Genomic DNA, 18,559 nt, shown 5'->3' with positions numbered 1-18,559 from the left:
CAGGTTGACTCCAAGCACACACACACACACACACACACACACACACACACACACACACACACACACACACACACACACACACACACACACACACACACACACACACACACACACTTGTTCAACTTCAAAAAGTCAAAGTTACCCCATGAAAGCTGTGCAAAAAGGTTTTTTTTGTCTTTTAACATAAATCAGCCAATGTGTGGCGCTGAGACCTAGCGGCATGTCTCGCTCCCTCCCAGGGACCAATTTGAAATTTAGATTGTGTGGAAATGGTGTTTGTCCTCAATCAAATATTGAGAGAGTGCAATACCTTCAGCCTCTGTGCAGCTGCAGCCTTCAGCATCATTTGTAAAAGGCTTTGTTGCTCGGATGAAAAAGGTGAGCAGAGAGAATGACCAATAGAAAGCAACAAAAAAGTTGATGCTCTTTATTGAAAGTGCAGTGCACTATTTTCAAAGTGTGAGTGTAAATACTTATTTGATTATTTTTTTTCATGAACTGTGTGTGCAGGTTCGCTAAATTCCAAAAGACTGACAAAATGACAGTTGTTAAAGTGACATGACAACAGTTTGGTGTCCAAAGCTCTTCACGCTTTGCTTCACTCTCATTGGTTGAGTTCTTGTGCATAACTGGAGTCACTTCTGCTTCCTCCTACCGGCTCAACACGAGGACACCCTGAGGGAACAGAACCGCCATTAAAACTGTGCAATTTCAGTTAAACAAATAGCAGGAAGAAAATGTTTGCAAGCTTGACATTGGCATCTCGTCAACTTTTCATTACGTGTTATCATTTGACGGAAATACACGCAAGCAGAATTCTGTCAGAGCACTCACGTCCAAAAAGCTTATTTCTTTTTCGTCGCTGTCGAGTGACCACTGAGCCCTCCTGGTCCGTGGTCCGAGGCCCTGAAAAGGGCTGGATTCTGGTTGCGTTGTCTAGGCCCTCCAAGTCACCAATCACCTTCAGAAAATAATAATAAGTGAGCCTTTCTCAGGCAACAAAAGCACCATCTGAGCCAGTTTGAAAACCAGTAGCTTCGGAAAAGCCTCCAGCTTATGTCATGGTAAATTGTAAAAACTTCATATGACACAAAACCTCTTGTAGTGACAAAAAACGGGACTCGATTAAGAGATGTTTGTGATGTGTAAACGAAACGGAACACCTTGATAAATAGAAAAACCTCTTCATGCTAACAAAAGGGAAAAACGGGAATCCTTCATCTGCATCTTTATTTTGATGAGGAAAAAAATGAATACTTGACTTACGGGCAATTGCTAATGGTGGTATTTGTAATAACTGCTTCAAAAAACAAAACAAAAAACAATCTGGATATTCTTCAAACTTTAAATGCCAAGGTTTCTTCACTGTTATATGTCCCAAATTAAGTTTCATGATTTGCAACATATTTTCTGACATTTCTGGTGTGTGGTATTTGTATGCAATTGTTTAATAGGCCTTTTCCATGATGGTTAACACAAAAGAATCAGTTTTACACATGAGATAAAGGAGTCAAGTTGAAAAATGTACCACATATAGTTTTTATTTTTTATTTTTTTATCTAAAACTTGTAGTAACTTGACAGATAATTACATGCGGGTGTACTTTGGAGATGTCCTCCTGCTAACCAGATATTGCTGCCAGGGAGGCATTAATCTCCTCATGCAATTTACAGTATATAGCCAAGGACGTTCTCCGCTGTCCTGCACACTTGCTTTATGAATCAGATTCATATTTCTGAGGGCTGACGACCTCATGGCAAATGAAGCGTGGCTCCTCCAGCACCAAAGCGGCAATCAAAGGTGCGGCATAGTAATTACAAAAAAAGCCAGTCACAGGGGAGAATTGATGTGTTTTGTCCATTATTGCTGCTGCAAGGTGTTTTTCAAAAGGTTAACCTCCATATTCTCTGCATGTTAAATTAGGTCAATATTGGTATAGCCAAGACCCAAACGCATCGCCACTTGAGATCATACGTAACAAATTTCATGGGTTATCAGTTATTAGGTGACACGAGATCATATCTGTGTGATGTTCGTCTTATAATATTTGGAAGTCTATACTTCATAATATGTGGGGACAATTGGGCTTTGCTCTCCGCTGTACCAATTGCCATCTACTTACACAGCATCAACACAAAAATCTGTGGAAGCAGAAATGATCCCTTCAAAGATCTTCACAAAAAAGGTGATCTGATCACACAAGAGTTTCTTCAACTAATTGTCAAGAATTACTGGACTGGAACTACAAACAACAGAGGGACTAGTCAGACGAGTGTTCCCAGTTGAAAGCATCATTTATTGGGCACGTGTCCCGATACTTTTGTCTATAGACTTTTGTGAAAAAGCTACAGTCAAACTGAAGCATGATGCATAATGTAATAATGCAACTGCAGTTATAAAACAGCAGAAAGTCTATCGTGTGTATAAAGTGCATATCCTCTCCAAAAGAGAAAAACTGCTGGTGAAATTGTAAGTGAAAAGTGTTTTTTTTATTTTTTACTTATTTCTTCTTGTCGGTGGAGATACTCCTCATCAGCATTTTTTTTTTTTTTTTGCCGCCATAAATAATTTGCGGGGAGAGGTAATAGTCAAGCTGGCGGAGCCTTAGTTGTGCATCTTTAATAGAAGTTTTACAGAAGCAGAGCCAGTTTTTGCATATGCTGCCGCCTTCCATATGGAGCGAGGAGACAAAAACGAGAGCACAGTTGTCCGTCGACACTTAAGTGTTAGCCCGCGAGGAAAAGAGCGACGCGGGGGGACATAAACCCACTGTGGTTTTAGGAGGGAAGATAATGACTTTGCCTGCATTAATTTCTTCATCAGCCATCTTGTTTCTGCAGACAGAGCGCTTATGAGGCCTTCACTGAAGGTCCTCTGTTATCCGGATGCAGTCATTTTGGCCCTAACTGTTGTTGTCAGCAGTGCTTTTTGTGAGGCGGCATCTGTGGAACATCTGTTTTACGAGTGTTTGAAAAGCGACACCTCACTTTACCTTCAATGTCATTTTGTTTTTCTTGCCGCATTGGCTACGAATGGCCGTCTTTTTGTATTGTTGTGATTCGGTTCCACCGGCATTATGGTCGACGCGCCCAGAGCCATATGCAGAGTGAGGCCATACGAGAGATCATTAATGTTAACTTTCTTTGAGTGGAAGACCTCATTATTGGGATGTTTTACAACACATTTGCATCATTTCATTCACACCGAATATGACCCTTTCGACACTTGGAGCATCATATAGTAACCGGTTGAATACTAATTGCGTAAACGATAGAAACTGTTATTTTTTTTTTTTCGTGACTGCTTCTCATTTTCTCACATTTCAGCAAACAAGACACACCTGACTGTTGGGTTCCTTCCAAACAGTGTCTAACAATGTCTATAGCTCCAGGCCATTCTTCCGGGACTTAAATTGTTAAGGTGTTCGTTTAGACAAATTTTGGCTGTAATCGTGTGAGTAATATGCAAAGCCGCGGGCCCCCGGAGCTGTGGTCATGTTAGTCTAAGGGAGGAGCTTCTGCTCCGGGGCATCGGCGTCCGGGACACTGCCTATGAAAACAGAGCACTTTAAAGGAAATGAGCCATCCGTCAATATTGCCTCAGTAAATGGAAGAAGCCTTCTTAAGAAGCACAATTACCCTTGGTAACTAGGTGGGAAAAGAGTGGAGTCACACTACTGCATATTTAAATCAAGTTCAATATTTGTATCACTGTCGATCTCGGAGGGCAGGTTTGACCAAAGATTTTACAACTGAAAAAAAAGTTCATTTTGAAATGAAAGACACTTTGCAATTTCTCTGCCGCGTCGTAAACATAGAAGAATATCCTTTCATAGAAAAGAGAAGATATATATAGATAGATGTGATAATCAAGCTGTTGTCTGTTTTGTTTTCTCTTGTTATTGCTATTCATCTCTTAAATGCTATCACTATACATCTGGAGGCCAATTTGTAAGCGCACTGTCTTAATACCAGCACATAGACGGCCAATAAAAATCAGCGCAAGTATGCTTCTGAGTGCCAGGAATGCCCCTTGGTGATTCCTGGATGCTTACATATACATAAAAGCAGTCTATATAATCAGTGGAGGATTAGTTTGGAATATGCATAAAAGGTCGGGATGGAGTCGTTCGTACTCTCTCTTTTGATGCTGTGGGCCTCGTCTACCAGCGGGCCAAATGCCATCAGCGTCTCTCGTGGTGAGGTTGCAAAGAACAGACAGAAGCACCCGAGGGACGCATATATATGTACGTGGTCCTTATGAATCTCACAAGTTATTAAGTGATGTATTTGTGACAAAGTGCTTTGTGTGGATATTTTACCCAGATGTCTGATCTGGCTCTGCAGGCTATGCACATGCACACACCCACACCAGATAGAGAACCACGTTGCGTGTTTACACTCCACATTAGTCAAACAATGACAGAGGACTATTAGTACATAAGACCCTTAGAGCTAATTGTTAGCATCTACGTCCTTCCTTCCAAATATTCATATGGCGCAAGTTTCTTTCTGGGGGACTGACAGGAATGATTGAAGAAAGGAATCAATGCAGCACTTGTCACGTAGCACTAATGAAGCAATCTTTCACGCCGCAACATCTTATCGAAAGTCAGATGAAAGAGTTGCCAATGTAATTATATTCCCCGAATGCTTCTCTCTGTTGATTCAGGCTGACATTGTTGTCAAGGCATAGTCTCAACGCTGGTGTTTGGTAAGCAGTGACTACAACAGATCTTTTGTATGAAGTTATGATTTGTTTCTGGGGGCAAATTCTTTCTCTTCTATTTGAGAAGGAAACAGCATTTTACATGTGTTTTTGCCCAAGGAAAACCTTTTGATTCTAGTTCTTCAGGTTAGCGGCGGGTGTCGTTTTTCCACCCTCGTACACCACACAGCTGTACTGTTGTCTTTCCATATTGAAGCTGCGAGTAACCGAGGGAGGGAGGGAAGGAGGGAGGGAAGGAGGGTGAGGATGAAAAGAGGGAGTGGTTGGGAATCCGCATCCCACCCATTCTTCCATCCTTTTTAACCTGTACTGTACTAATTCCCCAAAAATGAAAGCCAAACTCTGGCAGGGCTGTATATTTGCTCAAAATAGGACTATGAATACATTTGGTTCCATTCAGAAATTTTTCAGATGAATCATGCTTGCTTGTGAGACACCCAAATGCCGTACCTCAATGATGGCCCCATCTGGTTGTCGGAGGAAATGTCTGTATCTTTGCTTGAGCCCGCTTAGGTAGAGCATGTAGATGGCCATGTGGGTGCTGGTCTCTCCGTGTGCTAGTGGACAGGGCTCACTATGTGGGTCATCTATGGGGGTTGAGGAACCAGCCAATGGGTTATCTGCTGTCCAGATATAGTCATAGACTGCCACCTAGTCACACACAAAATGAGATTTATTGGACAATATAAAACTGTCTGAGCTATAAATGTGACAATAGATTCACCAATAACTTCAAAAAACAAACAAATGCAGATACAGGTTTGGGGGGGGTGTAAATATATGAAATGATATTTATATATATTTTTTTTAAATATTTATATGTATTTGGGGCTTCCACACCTGTAATGCTGTGCCCTTCTTTATTAGGGTGAAACACAGGCAGCAAGCAGAGCGTGTAACATGTTATATAGGTCATGTAACTCGGAGTTATCCATGTGTGAAGATCATGGAACCTCGATCTGAACGTGCGCGCTGGTAAAGGCTCCGATGTGTCCTGAGTGCACAATTCTGGAGGATTTTTACACACGGTGTCAGTTACTAAGATTATTCAAAGAAAACGCGCATTTCTTCTGAATCATCTCTTAGATGTGCCCAATGTGAAGAAACCAAAACATTCTTAATCAACTCTTACGTTATAATTCTGCGTAAAATGGGTGAAATAGCCAAAGGATACAAAAACAAGTGGAATCACTAAGAGGAACTTTTTCGATGGTAATATTCAAGGTGACCCCATAATTGGTGGTCTAATTACTGTGTAATTTGTCTGAAAACATAGAAACTGTCGTAGGAAAAATAACTGCTCATTCAATGGGTCGTGAGTGTCAGGGTCAAGCTGAAGGAGAGCTTTAATTTAGCCGTGTATCGATGTCAGCCAGCACCTCTAAACACTTAGCCAAATACAACTCAAGGCACTTTACAGAGAAAACAGTGAGGCGGCCCTATTACCTCACTTGTAATTAGAGACACTGCATAAGCTGCAAAGCAGGCAGTCTTGCGATTAGAAAGGATGTCATTGGCAAAATCGCATGCGGCGTGAGTGTGTGTGTGTGTTTGTTTGTCTGTGTTCTTGTCTTTCTATCATGCTGTGGCTCCAAAATAGGTGATTTCTTTATTGTAATTAACTGTACACAACTTTGTCTGGGTACGTTTCAGATTCCATGAATTGTAATATTTGAAGCATACAGGATACAATTATAGGTGAATTCACAGCAGCAAGAACTTCAAGATGTTTTCACAGCTATTCTCTGGCCCAAATTACTCACGGCATATTCCGACCCTGTATTGGGTTCCTTTACGTTAAAAAAAAAAGCCTGATGATGATTGCTCGCTTCACTTATCGGCCTATTACTTCACCAGATATGCAGCAAATGGGCGAAACAGCTCTAAAATTGGCTTCTATTGTCAATGCTGTCCAAAAGCACTTTTTGTGGAGTTTCTATCCACACGAATCAAAATAAACCACATCGTCGAAAACAACCCGCCATTTTCAGTCAACTCTTTTGAGATGAACGCTAGGAACTTTATGACCCAGTTTGATGGCGGTGGCCAAACGTCGAAATCTGTCATGTGTCCCGATTTTGTATTTTTTGCTTTGACTTGAGTTGCTAGTCAAAAAATATACGCTTTTTGGTTCGAGCGGGCAAGGCTGGAAGTCACTTTGGTTAAACGCACCTGATTGGATGCTGTTCATGGTTGTGCCATGAATGTAAAGGAAGATGATTTTATTGTTTTGCCGTTCGCCACGCTACGGTCCTATTTGAATTGGCACGTGAAATCCAGTTGACAAGACCAAACAAAAGCTTTAAAAGGTGTTTGCGTGTCGGGTTTGGGTGATGCCATTTCATGCAATGCACCACGGCTCTCGCGGCTGAGACAAAACAACCGGAAAGAGCATTAGAGGCTACACACTACTACTGTTCTGTTCTGTTCCGTTCTGGTCTGGTTTTGTTCCATCATGGCGCTCGCCTGCTTTCTTGCTTTCTAACAAGAGTTTGAGTGCTCTTTCCACTCCGCCATTGTTCCATTTGATAGCACTAAGTGACTGATTTAGCTTCAATGCCTGCATGGAGCAGACAGGCCAGCTGTGGTTTAAGCAGATAGCATTCAAGTGAGCTAACTGAATTCAAAGCCAATCAAGCTGGGATTTATTGTCAGGGTCTGTATTTAGAAATCTGATAGAGTCTGCATCAGTCCCTTGACTGGCATCCTGAGAGACAGACCTCATGGGTTTCGGCTGAGGACTATAAATGGCAAACCATGTTTTCCAGCAGGGGCATAAATTTCAAGATTTGTAGACATTATGGCAAATTGAGAAGGGGCAAGGGGACGGACGGACGGGGGCACAGGAAGTATGGATGGCACAGCTGCTTTACAAAGACAGTCAGTCTGTCTTTCTCAGGGGAAATGTGATTTTCTGCTCTCCAAATTATTTGAATACATACAAAAAGGATGTTAGAATCTCAAATTAAGCTGTTGCAAAAATGGTCTAACCTTCTCACAAATATCACTCTGACATTTTCTTCATGCATAAACATCGTGTCTAGACTCTGTCATTTTAAAAAAAAAAACAGTAACCATAAAGTAATAGAACATTTCTGGAGTGACTTCATCATGGTTGTGACCTTGGCAGACATCGTCCACAAATAAACAACCAACGACAATGTTTCTTCTCGGAAGGAAGACCGTGCTCCTACACCCAGACCATGATAGCCTTTGGTTTGTACTTCTGTCCCGCTTGGCTTTAATTTACAGTGAGGGAAATAATTAGAATCTCACTTTTGCGACGAGTGGAGTGAAAATGTAAACAATGCCTCCCTGCGGGCGGGTGCTTCATCACTTTGACAGGTGCATTTGAATTTGCCTGGGTGGTGGACAGGCTTGGTTATTTATGTATCATTGGCGCATGGAAGGCGAAGCTGAGGATGGGAACATAGTTGCGTGATGGAGGCCAATGCGGAGAATGGAGCTCTCTGGAATCGGAGGCGTTGGTATGGAAATGGAGGGATTTGAAAGAAGCGTTTCCGCCAAGTATCCGTTCGGCACGAATGCTTGCGCTTCTTCAAAATAACTCTTTTGTGGTATCCTCAAGTTTAAATCCCCCTGAATTTGAATTTGGGCAAACATATGGACCAAAATTGGAGTCAGCGCAGCTTTCAGATGGTCGAATTTCACTTGCTTGTGAACAAAGCCTCACGGCGAGCATGCGTACGTCTCCAGTGCCTGCGGGCCCATCGGGATGAGGAGGAGGAAGGCTTTGTGGAGAAATGGGGAGAAGGGTGAGGAAGGGTTAGAGGAGTATGCACCGCACAGAGGCTATCTAAGCTATAAAGGGTCAACACCCCCTCCCCCAATACTGCCGTGGAACTGACCCTGGGTTCAAATCCTGCACCACATAGACACTGACGAGGTGGAAGTACATCGGAGCACATGCCAACACAGATGAATTGGGCTCATTCACAATTTTGACATAGCAAGTGCACGCTGTGTATTGTAATACCCATAAACAAGACTCATATGTCAAGGTTCATACTGCACAAATGCCCGTCAACAAATAAACCAATGCACACAGACAGAAACACAAGCGCACACAGCAGTGCTTCCTGACATACACACACAGTAAGCGGCTGGCTGGCTGGGAACATGTGTAAGCATAAAGCATAAAAGCGCAATCGACATACATGCATGGATGAGCCAAGCAATGTCAGCCATTAGAATGAAAATAGATATGCTATTATTCTACATCTGGCCAATATGTGGATGCTTGGCAGATATAATTGGAGCATCTTGAAAACGGCATGGATGCACACTGTATGATTTGGCCAAAGCAAAGGTCTATGTCTTGTTAAACGCACCACTGGACAAGACAGGCCACCCATTTGCATTTGCATGCAGGAAAGGCACACAGAGTGACAAAAGTGCAAGCACACTACACTGGTTACCATCGTCTTGAGCCCTCATTACTGTGCCTATCCAGCAAAACTAGAGCCTATAAACATCTGAGGTGGAATAATCACAGCTAAAAAAACACAGCATCCAAAAGTAGCACAGAACCAAATTGGAGTTTGAGAAAAGAAAAACAAGCAATGGTGGCTATAACCAGTCTAAATAAAGCCACTTTTAAAAGAAGATTATACACAGAGATAATATAGTGGAGTGTCTGAGATAATCCAGAAAATAAGATATGCATAATTTACTGTTACTAATCTCCTTTGCGGGAAATAATGCCTTTTGCCAACCAGCCCACAGTAAACAGCTCACATCACAGACTATCTCTTACTTCAACACCATGTCTGACTCACTCTCTACCCTAAGGACACTACTTTACCATTTCTGTACATACTGTACTTAGTTTACCTGGCAAGTGTAAATCCTCATCGGATTTGAACCCTGAAATGCACAATCAGATGAACATACAAAGACTAACTTTTGTCTCAATAACTAGTATGGAGAAGTTAGTCGATTCTAAAGGTTTTACGAAGACATGACACAAATTTATAATCCACATGCAAAAAACATTTAAAAAGTCCCATTCCTCCTGAAAAACTATTTAAAATGAGTGTTTCTTATGTAATATATACCAAATTAGGTGTCCTGGAATGTGACACAACGTACTGATGTTAATTTGTCCAAAAAGCCTATTCAAAAGCTCAGCGATATAGTCACAAATAATAAAGTGTGTTGTCAATATGGAACACGTTTCAGTAGTTCAAGGGGTCATCTTTGCATTAAGATGCAGTAAACAGATGCCAAAGTAGGATTTTGCCTTTGATAGTGAGCAAAAAAAAAAAACAGGAAAGAAAGAAAATTGATGGTGAAGCAGCTTCAAATTAATCAGGCCTCGGAGGCTTGGGGGGTCATAAGCCTCCAATAACCAATTTGAGAGCCGAGGATAAGGGATGAGATGCATTCACAGTCTCACATGTGCACACACTTACAGTTTATGTATTATGTATTTATTTAGTTCTCTTTCTCTCCCTCAGTGTCATTCTTTACCCTGTTTTGACCCTTCCACAAAAGCCCGGTCAGGTCCGGGTTTGGTCGATAATGACATTCTCTTCCCGGATGAATTGCGAGGGCCGCATTAGGCAATGGCACTGACACTCCCTGTAATTAAACGCTTCATGTTCATACTCGAATACTTTCTTCTCTTTTTGTCTGCCAAGTGAGGGAACCGTTTGGCCTGTCTAGAAATGGGAACCATGGTGGTACTTTTACGAGGAAAAGAACAATGTGTAGAAATAAAAAACGGGAAGACGGTTGGCTGATGATGTCAATTCATATGCCAGCGTGCAATAAAGGGCGGGGCTATTAATTGATCAACACCTGGTGGTGTGTTGTTGCCGATCCGACTTGGCAGACCCAAACGTATTCCACGAACCAATCTCAACGAGAACAATGATGCATCATTCCTATTTTTTATTGAATATACTAATGATGGATTCCACTGAAAGTATGCTTATTAGTCTTTGTTTTCCTTCACAAGTAGTGTGTGTTAACCATTGAAAAGTCTTATGACCAGTTTTATAAAAACATTTACAGCAACGCTAGCATTTGCTTCAGTGATTATGTTTATTCAATGGTAAGTAGTTATGCCTAATGCACTTTGTCCTTGCGCCCATAAAATTTTACATGTGACTTGCAAAAGAGTGGGAGGGGGTTGCGTGTGTGTGTGCGAATTGAAAATCTAATGTGTGTTTCATCCTTATCTTTGCGCTTTAGTTTGAGTTGACCACTTCTTTTACACGTTAGTGCTCACCGAAGTCTGTGACCTTTTCAGGAACGCGGCCATGTAGCATTTGCCGTCATTTCTCATATTGAGCTCCCTAATACTCAGCCTTGCCTGCCTGTTATTGCCTCAGGCCATGGGGGCCCAAAGCGGTGTCCACTTAAAAAAAAAAAAAGCTTTCCTCTGCAATAAAAGAAGCCACTTTAATGTGACATGCACATGCAGGCGTGCAAAAACGGTTCATATGCATGTATGACTGTACTTTGACAAATACTGTATGATTCAGGTGAACGTCAAATTGGATTTTTGCACATACGCTCAAGCGTATAAACAAACGCATTGACCAAGAGAGCTCTCGTATCCGACCCAGCGCCCACTCAATGCTGGCCGCTTTGACCTACAGCACCTTAGCACTCAGCGTGTTCTCGGTGTTCCTTTGGCTGTTGTTATGGGTTCCTGTTTCACGAGCTGTGGCCTCTATTGTTTGGTGACAGCGTTTCCTGTGTATTCTTTCACGGCCAGCCACCCTCTCTGTTTGCCTTATTTCCTGCTCAAGTGTCTAATATATGAAGAATGTTGTCAAAAGTAGCATACAATTTGCTGAATGAATGAAAGAAAGCACGATGTTACCTTTTGGAGCAACTCTGCAGCTTTTCAGTCTATCAAGCGTGTTAACGTTGGAAAGCACCTTGGGTGTTCCAAAATTTGCCTGCCAGTAATCTATTAGCTCGACACACCAAGACAAACGGCATGAAGGAGCGTGAGCGTCGATGCAATCAGGTTGGCAAAACATCTCGGGGCCACCCCACAAAGCGCCTCTCAGCCTTTTTCTGCTTTCTATTTAATCTGTCCTCTCCTTCAATTATCCCAATGTCACCACCACTGGGGAAAGTTTGCTTTTGGATGAATTAGCACCAAACAAGGTTTGCAGCGGGTAAAGCGCTGCCGCACTCTGTCACTGCCATAGCGATGGCTCAGACAAAACAGTTTGCGTACCTGTTTAAGTATTTCAGAGTTCCCTTTTATGTACAGTGATCTGGAGGGGGTGACAGGAGACGATTAATAACGTCAATGTGCCTATACATAATTAATGGGCCTCATTACTGAAGCAGTAGTAGCTCCCTCAAAGCCTCCATAGCTCAGATAATAGCAACAGGATGCCGAGATGTTTTAGGTTCAAGGGTTTGGAACACATTTCAATTTGACAGCCTGTCAAGTTTTTTCCCGTGTCCCTTTTGTTCTCACATCATGTTATGTTGTTGAATGGACTTCAATTATTCTCAAGGATTAAAGTCCCGTTTTTGCCCGGATATGATTTGTCCCAAAATCTTTTTAAATGTATCCTTGTATACATTTGTTGATTTCTATTGGTATATTTGGAAATTCATAGAGTCCCTTGTTTTCCTTCTTCCCTCCTTTCTCCCAGTCAGCTAATGAAGGCCTCGTGGCCTACTGTTATTAAAATTTCGCCCTCGCCTCTGATATTAATTGGGTTCGTAATAAGAAATGTGCCGGATTCATTATTTAATTGAAGGGGCACAATTGGAATACAGTTTCTGAAATGTATTTTTAATGAAAAACACTACATCCTGACCTAATCATATCAACCTTATTCTATCTAATTAGGGATGCAAAAAATCATTAGAGTTGCAAAATATTAGTTTCAGCTCTTGTCGGGTCGCTCCTTCGCTTGCCTTCATGAATTTTTACGTTATATATTTTTTTCCTTCATGTGATAAATAGTTAATAAGGGAAAATGACAAGAAATTGCACCCTTGCAAATTATTCTTGAGTTAGGAAAGTGACCCTCAATGGAGACTTGGCATCACTAATTATGAAATAATGACACATCAGCATGTCTTATTTAGATGAAAAATAACTCTGCGGTGCAAAATGTAATAACCATCAATTAAATGACGTGCTTTATCTTTTAAGTCAAACGTTGGATTTATTTATTTTAGTTTTTAATGTCTAATAATATCGATATGGTTACAAAAAATGGTCACGTTTGGGCAATGTAGATAATTTACCTATTAAAAAATTATATTGAATAATAAATGAAAAAAAAAAAGCCTACATTTCATGATTTGGTTGGCCCATAAGTTCAGCAAGCAAAGAGCAAAGGGAGTTAATGAAAATGGCAAACACGGAACGATGTATGCCACTACAAATCCAACACACTAAATTAGAGAGGGGCCTGCAGTTTGATGGCCATGTTCTATTTCCCTTATCTCAACAAGTCACATTTTCAATCACTATGCAAAAGATTTGACATCTGGTGTCGGCTTGGCGCTAATAGACTTCTTGCTGCCGCCGTGAACCTACGGCTGGCTGTCAAACGTGCGGCAGCTTCACTCTGCCGATGATAATTTCACGTGAAGCCACATTTATGTAAAGTGGAATCCTGCGCTCGTGACATGTCCGCCACACCTTAAAAGAATAGCAAATGTAACAAGTTCACTGGCATGTTGATTGAGCAGCCTATTTGACTCAAATGTCTTTGTAATGTCATTTCCACAGACTAATCAGGCAGCTTCCTAGATGGCTTTCTGTTTTGGTAATTATCCTGTACTAATTAGAATGAAGCCAGATACCTTAGAGATGACTTCTCAGCTTTCTGAAATGTAACTAAAGACAATTCAATGATACAAAATTCTCCACATTGTTTTGTACTTCATTTTCAATTTTTGTCTGGTCCGGATGTACATACCTTGCGCCTCTCGCCATGATAGCCCCTCCATTGCTCTGCCTTCTTGACGATGTAGCTAAGCTCCTGATTGGACAGCTCTAAGTCCTGAGGTAGGAAATAAGTCCCCTCCTTGGCTGTGAGCCTTTGGAAGATGTCCAGCATACGACCATTGTTGTGAAATCTAGATAGCGTGGAGTCAAAAAAGAAGGAAAACTGTGGGAGTGGAGAGCCAGTCTGAATCACTGTCTCCTCACTGTTAAGGTCAAATACCTAAGGAAGACAGACTAAGCAAAGCTGCGAATATACTACGAGTCTGTTTTGTCTGTCACAATGGCTTTTTTTTACAAATCAATGCAAAAAAAAAATTATATATATATGTATGAAGATAAATTTGGATCACAACACGCAATGGATCAATAAAAGAATCTAAGTGCAAATGGAATCAAATATGTTGTGCTTTGAGTAGGAAGCTCTTTGTTCTCACACTGACTTCAGCAATGTCTGTGTCTGTTTGTGTGTGTATGATGCGGTTGCTAATGTGTGGGAGTCCAATCCTGACATGTTACCGATTGTAGATCAGTTTGGAGAACCCAGCCTGAGTCACAAGGAAAGACTCGAGACCATATTGATCCGTAGATGCTTATCACAAAAGTGCAAGGATTTCTTTGAGCCACACATGGAAGGAAGCAGGCAGTCAACCTTGAAAGGGAGGGATTCACCATGTGTGTAAAAGTGAAATAATGCATTGGCTGACCATCAAAAACGAGCCGACCTTGCGCCCTTCCGTAGAAATTGTGGTCTGTCGGAGGGTAATCGGATCTCAAATAAAAGCAACATCAAGTCGTCGAGGATTTATGCACGGAAGTGGTGCAAAGCTTTGAACTCAACCTCATCCACTGTCCCTCTTGGGAATGCAGATGTTGGTAGTATCCTGACCTCATCCCATGCATCTATTTTCAATGGTGCTTCTCATTCATTTATGCCATCTCTCGTCCATATCTTTGCATCCTCTCTTCAAAGCACGTTGACTTGTTTGCTGTTAGAATGTCTCTGACTTTCTTATTTGTATGTAAGCTATGATAACATATAAATAAACACGGTAATTCAGCACGGATGACCTCAATATCTGAAACATGACTGCTGTCAGATGAGTCCTTGTCGTATACATTGTACAATATATCGGCTCTATTTCAATATGCATGCAGTGATAGCAGCCATGCAAAGCATCCAGCCTAATAGGATCATGTAAGAGGGTTATATGTTCACGCTATATCAAAACACATTTGAACTTTTGGATTGGAAATGCTTTCAATGTTCCAACCGATACCACGGTATGGTGGCTATGAAAAGGCAGCTGTGTGATGCAAGTGTGTACAACTGCTCTTGTGTTTATGTATATGCATTGTGCTGATGTGTGAGGTCCATGCAAACCTGCATAAGTAATTCCATTCAACTGTGAAATCAAAAGGCATCAGATTTGTTCCATTTTCTGTTGTTGTTTTTTTTCAGGGTGGATGGATTATGAGTTAGGACGAGCACATAGCTGCGGAGGTGGAAGAGGGTTATTCCTGAATAGATGTTTAAGTCAAGCCAGGCCAGAGTGTTGCAAGGAAAGGATTCATCTTCATTGTCAGATTGTCCCTATAGGTTACTTTCGTTTGGAAATAGCCGTGACTTTCATTGCTCTCACAACTCCAGTTGTCGTGCTCCTCGGCCACTGAGGACTTATAAAATGGAGCTCAAAGATGGAGTTTACATAAAGCATTTTCAAAAAAAAGAATAGCTTTGCAGCTGCATTGCAGTTGATGTTTTTTTTCTGACGCCGTAGCTTCGGTATAGACATGAATAAATATGATGCATAATCAACAGGTTTTGGTAAGTAAATGGAAATTAGGACCAATTGCAATTTCACTGAGCGTGCATAAGGAGGAATATCCGCTCAGTCCCGTGAGTCTCACCGGAGCAGATAAACGCAAAGGATGGTGACGGATAGAAGAAAGATGACTGCATAAAGGAAAACGGTGATGATGATCCCGGCTGTGCCTGATTGGTCCACTCGGTGGAAGTGCCAGAAAAGCTTGGCGGCATCTCCCACTGGTCTGTCTGGACTGTAGGATAGACGCTGTGATGATAAATATAGAGTCACATATTGTATTTGTTCTATGAATTACAATTCATTTGTAGTACTTCACAGTGATTAAAAAAACAACAACAACAACAAGAAAACACACAGCTAACCTCACACTTTTTCCCCCCTCATCCTCTACTCACCCCATTTTTCTCTGTAATCGAAAGTCACTTTGCTAAGATAAAGTGAACTCCTATTTAAAGTGCACAAGTTATTTTTAAGTGACTTACCCCGAGGACGGCGTCCACTGCAAGGACTGCCAGGGGGTGCAGGACTGTCCACACTCCCTGAGCCATGATAAACTTTGACGTGAAGGAAGGGAGTGATCCAAATATCTGTTGACAGCCCCATCTGATCAGAACCAGCAGGAACGTTACTGCGTTCAAGGTCAGGGGACCCACCACCACCATAGCCAGCTCCTCGCGGGTGTGGAGCAAAGAACTCTGGTACACCAGGTCCACCGTGTGTGCGTGGAATCGGAATCTGGTGAGAGGTGCATGTGTCAATATGTATACGGTAGATTTGTGTTCATCATCTCGTGTCACTTCAGTGCACTTATGACCATAATATGCAATCATTTTGGACTGATGATCATCTGAGCTACTTACTTTGTAGCAACTTAAGAATTGAAGTCAAATAAAATTATGACTAGACAACTAGAACGTTGAGATAAGAAAAAGCATCACTTGCTATATAGTAACTATTTTTTTACCTGCAAGATCGACTCTCTGTTTACAAGCAAGCCTCATGAGCTCCTTAATCTTCCCATCAGTCAGGAAACGGCAAAGCAGTGGTAGGACAGGACAGGTCTGCTTTATGCTCATTAAGTCCCATTTGATTCTGCCTTTTCCAGATTCCCTTCATTAATCTCAATGAAGAGGTCCATTGGAGTTTCATGTGAAGCAAAACTCCAAACATACCACTGCAGGTTAGAGCCGTGTGGCACTATTGTTTGTCAGACGTTCTGGTCCACTTCAAAATTGAGGGAGCCACATTAAAAGCAACTCTTTGCTGGATCTAATTTAATACGAAAATATCGGATACAGTGCAGTTCTACACTAATATACTAACTCTACAACCAGATAAATGACACTATGGATCCCGACAAAGCATTAGGTCTTTAAGTCAGGATTCTTGATACATCTCATTACATTGTGCCTCTCATTTAATACAGTTCACATTACGCTTTTAATTTTGCATAGAGGCTAATTGACTTGAATTTGATTTTGTTCTGTGCACTTTGGAAGCCATTTGGAGATGAAAGCGTGGGACATGTTTTATATTTGTGAAAAATGGAAAACTTCGGGTCCTCCTGCATGTTTTCTATGTCTCCCTGTTGCAACACACCCGTTTCATCCATTCAGGATTGTTATCCATCTTCTGCAGACCTTGCCAATTTCCTGACCATTTGAATCAAGTGTGTTGCAACAGGAAGACGTGCAGGACCCCGCCTACCTGTTCCAACACACCTGATTCAATGATTAGGATTGTTTTCCAGCTTCTGTAGACCTTGCACATTTTCTGACCATTCATGGATGAATAAGGTGTGTTGCAACAGGAAGACCTAGAAAACATGCAGGACACCGACACTCCAGGACCAAAATTGCCTACCCATGGTACGGTGGCTTATTTTTCTCATTACCCCTTCCAAGTTTTTTATTCCATTCCATAGCAGTGTTTGTTCAAATGTTTTTCATTCTTCCTCTAATGCCTCTCTGTTTTCTAATCCCCAATCACGTCTACATTTCATCCATGTCATAAAAAAGTGCTGGTATGCATGTTCACAGCTGGATTGTTTTATTATGATAAATTCAATCAGCACCTTATGCCAATGACGTTATTTTACAGGTCTTTTGTGTCATATTGCAATTAATCGCAAGGTAATATACAAGATAACAATGTTAAATTCCTTCCAAATAATGTAGTCTACTGGGATGTTAAAGGTGTCTGGTGACATCAACATAGTTCCACCGTGATGCTATGTTAATGTTCCGCAAAAGATGTGTTCAAAATCATTCATAAATTGTGTGTTCTACATTTTTATGTGATCCAACCCTTACTTCTCACAACACTATCAAATTAGCAAATTGCGTCAAATATTGTGTTATCCTGTGATTTGTTGGTTCAACACAATACAGAAGAATATGCAAAAAAAAAAAAAAAAGCTATACATTTTAGTTTTGTGGGCGTGCATGCATATGAGCGTAAACTCCTTCCCATCCTTCTAGTTATGTATGTGTGTGTGTATCAAAGAAACTGAACTCACTTGTTGACAGGAACTGCTATGGCCTGGAGGTAGAGCCACTGGCTGCAGTAATGCAGGTAGAGCCTCACAAACCACATCAAAGCCAGCAGCAGCATAATGAGGCTGAGCTGCAAAACAGAAAGCCGCCAGCTACCACATGCTTGTTGTTGTTGCTGCTGCTGCTTCTGCTGCTTGTGTTGCCGCAGCAACAACAGGCCCAGCTCAGATGGCAACATGCAAAGGACCAAACGGGCTGGGTTGGGCAGCTGAGCAGAACTTGCTCCATTCTGTGAAGGGCTGTTTTAAGACCAGAACAAATCACACGCATATTAGTTATCTGGTGACAGGCGGGCCCATATATGTTATCCAACACGCTATTTAGAGGTTACAAAAGGGCGAGTCAGTTTGACGGCATCATTGGGCTAAATTGAGTTCCTGATTTTTTTCATTTATTATGTCTTTCACTTTATAAGATGCATTGAAACAAAAGTGCCCTGGACTATCTCTATATACAAGCAAAGACAATTTATAATTTTTGAATTC

General features: G+C 41.5%; 1 protein-coding gene across 1 annotated transcript in view; it reads right to left on the bottom strand.

Annotated features, from left to right (window-relative positions):
* Positions 1 to 370: 370 nt before the first annotated feature.
* ofcc1 (orofacial cleft 1 candidate 1) overlaps positions 371 to 18,559 on the bottom strand; it is a 49,115-nt gene continuing 30,926 nt past the window's right edge. The window contains exons 14-20 of the mRNA XM_085939787.1: positions 18,038 to 18,313; positions 16,002 to 16,254; positions 15,602 to 15,765; positions 13,665 to 13,824; positions 5,179 to 5,379; positions 835 to 961; positions 371 to 675 (exon numbers count right to left, since the gene is read on the bottom strand). Coding sequence (XP_085795913.1) covers positions 605 to 675; positions 835 to 961; positions 5,179 to 5,379; positions 13,665 to 13,824; positions 15,602 to 15,765; positions 16,002 to 16,254; positions 18,038 to 18,313 — 1,252 coding nt within the window. The 3' untranslated portion in view covers positions 371 to 604. The remainder of the gene's footprint in view (positions 676 to 834; positions 962 to 5,178; positions 5,380 to 13,664; positions 13,825 to 15,601; positions 15,766 to 16,001; positions 16,255 to 18,037; positions 18,314 to 18,559) is intronic.

This window comes from Syngnathus leptorhynchus, chromosome 19 (assembly GCF_054491065.1).
Source record: "Syngnathus leptorhynchus isolate UIUO chromosome 19, UIUO_Slep, whole genome shotgun sequence".
Classification (NCBI taxonomy): Eukaryota; Metazoa; Chordata; class Actinopteri; order Syngnathiformes; family Syngnathidae; genus Syngnathus; species Syngnathus leptorhynchus.
Note: the sequence above shows the minus strand (reverse complement) of the source record. Positions and strands in the feature narration are given on the sequence as shown.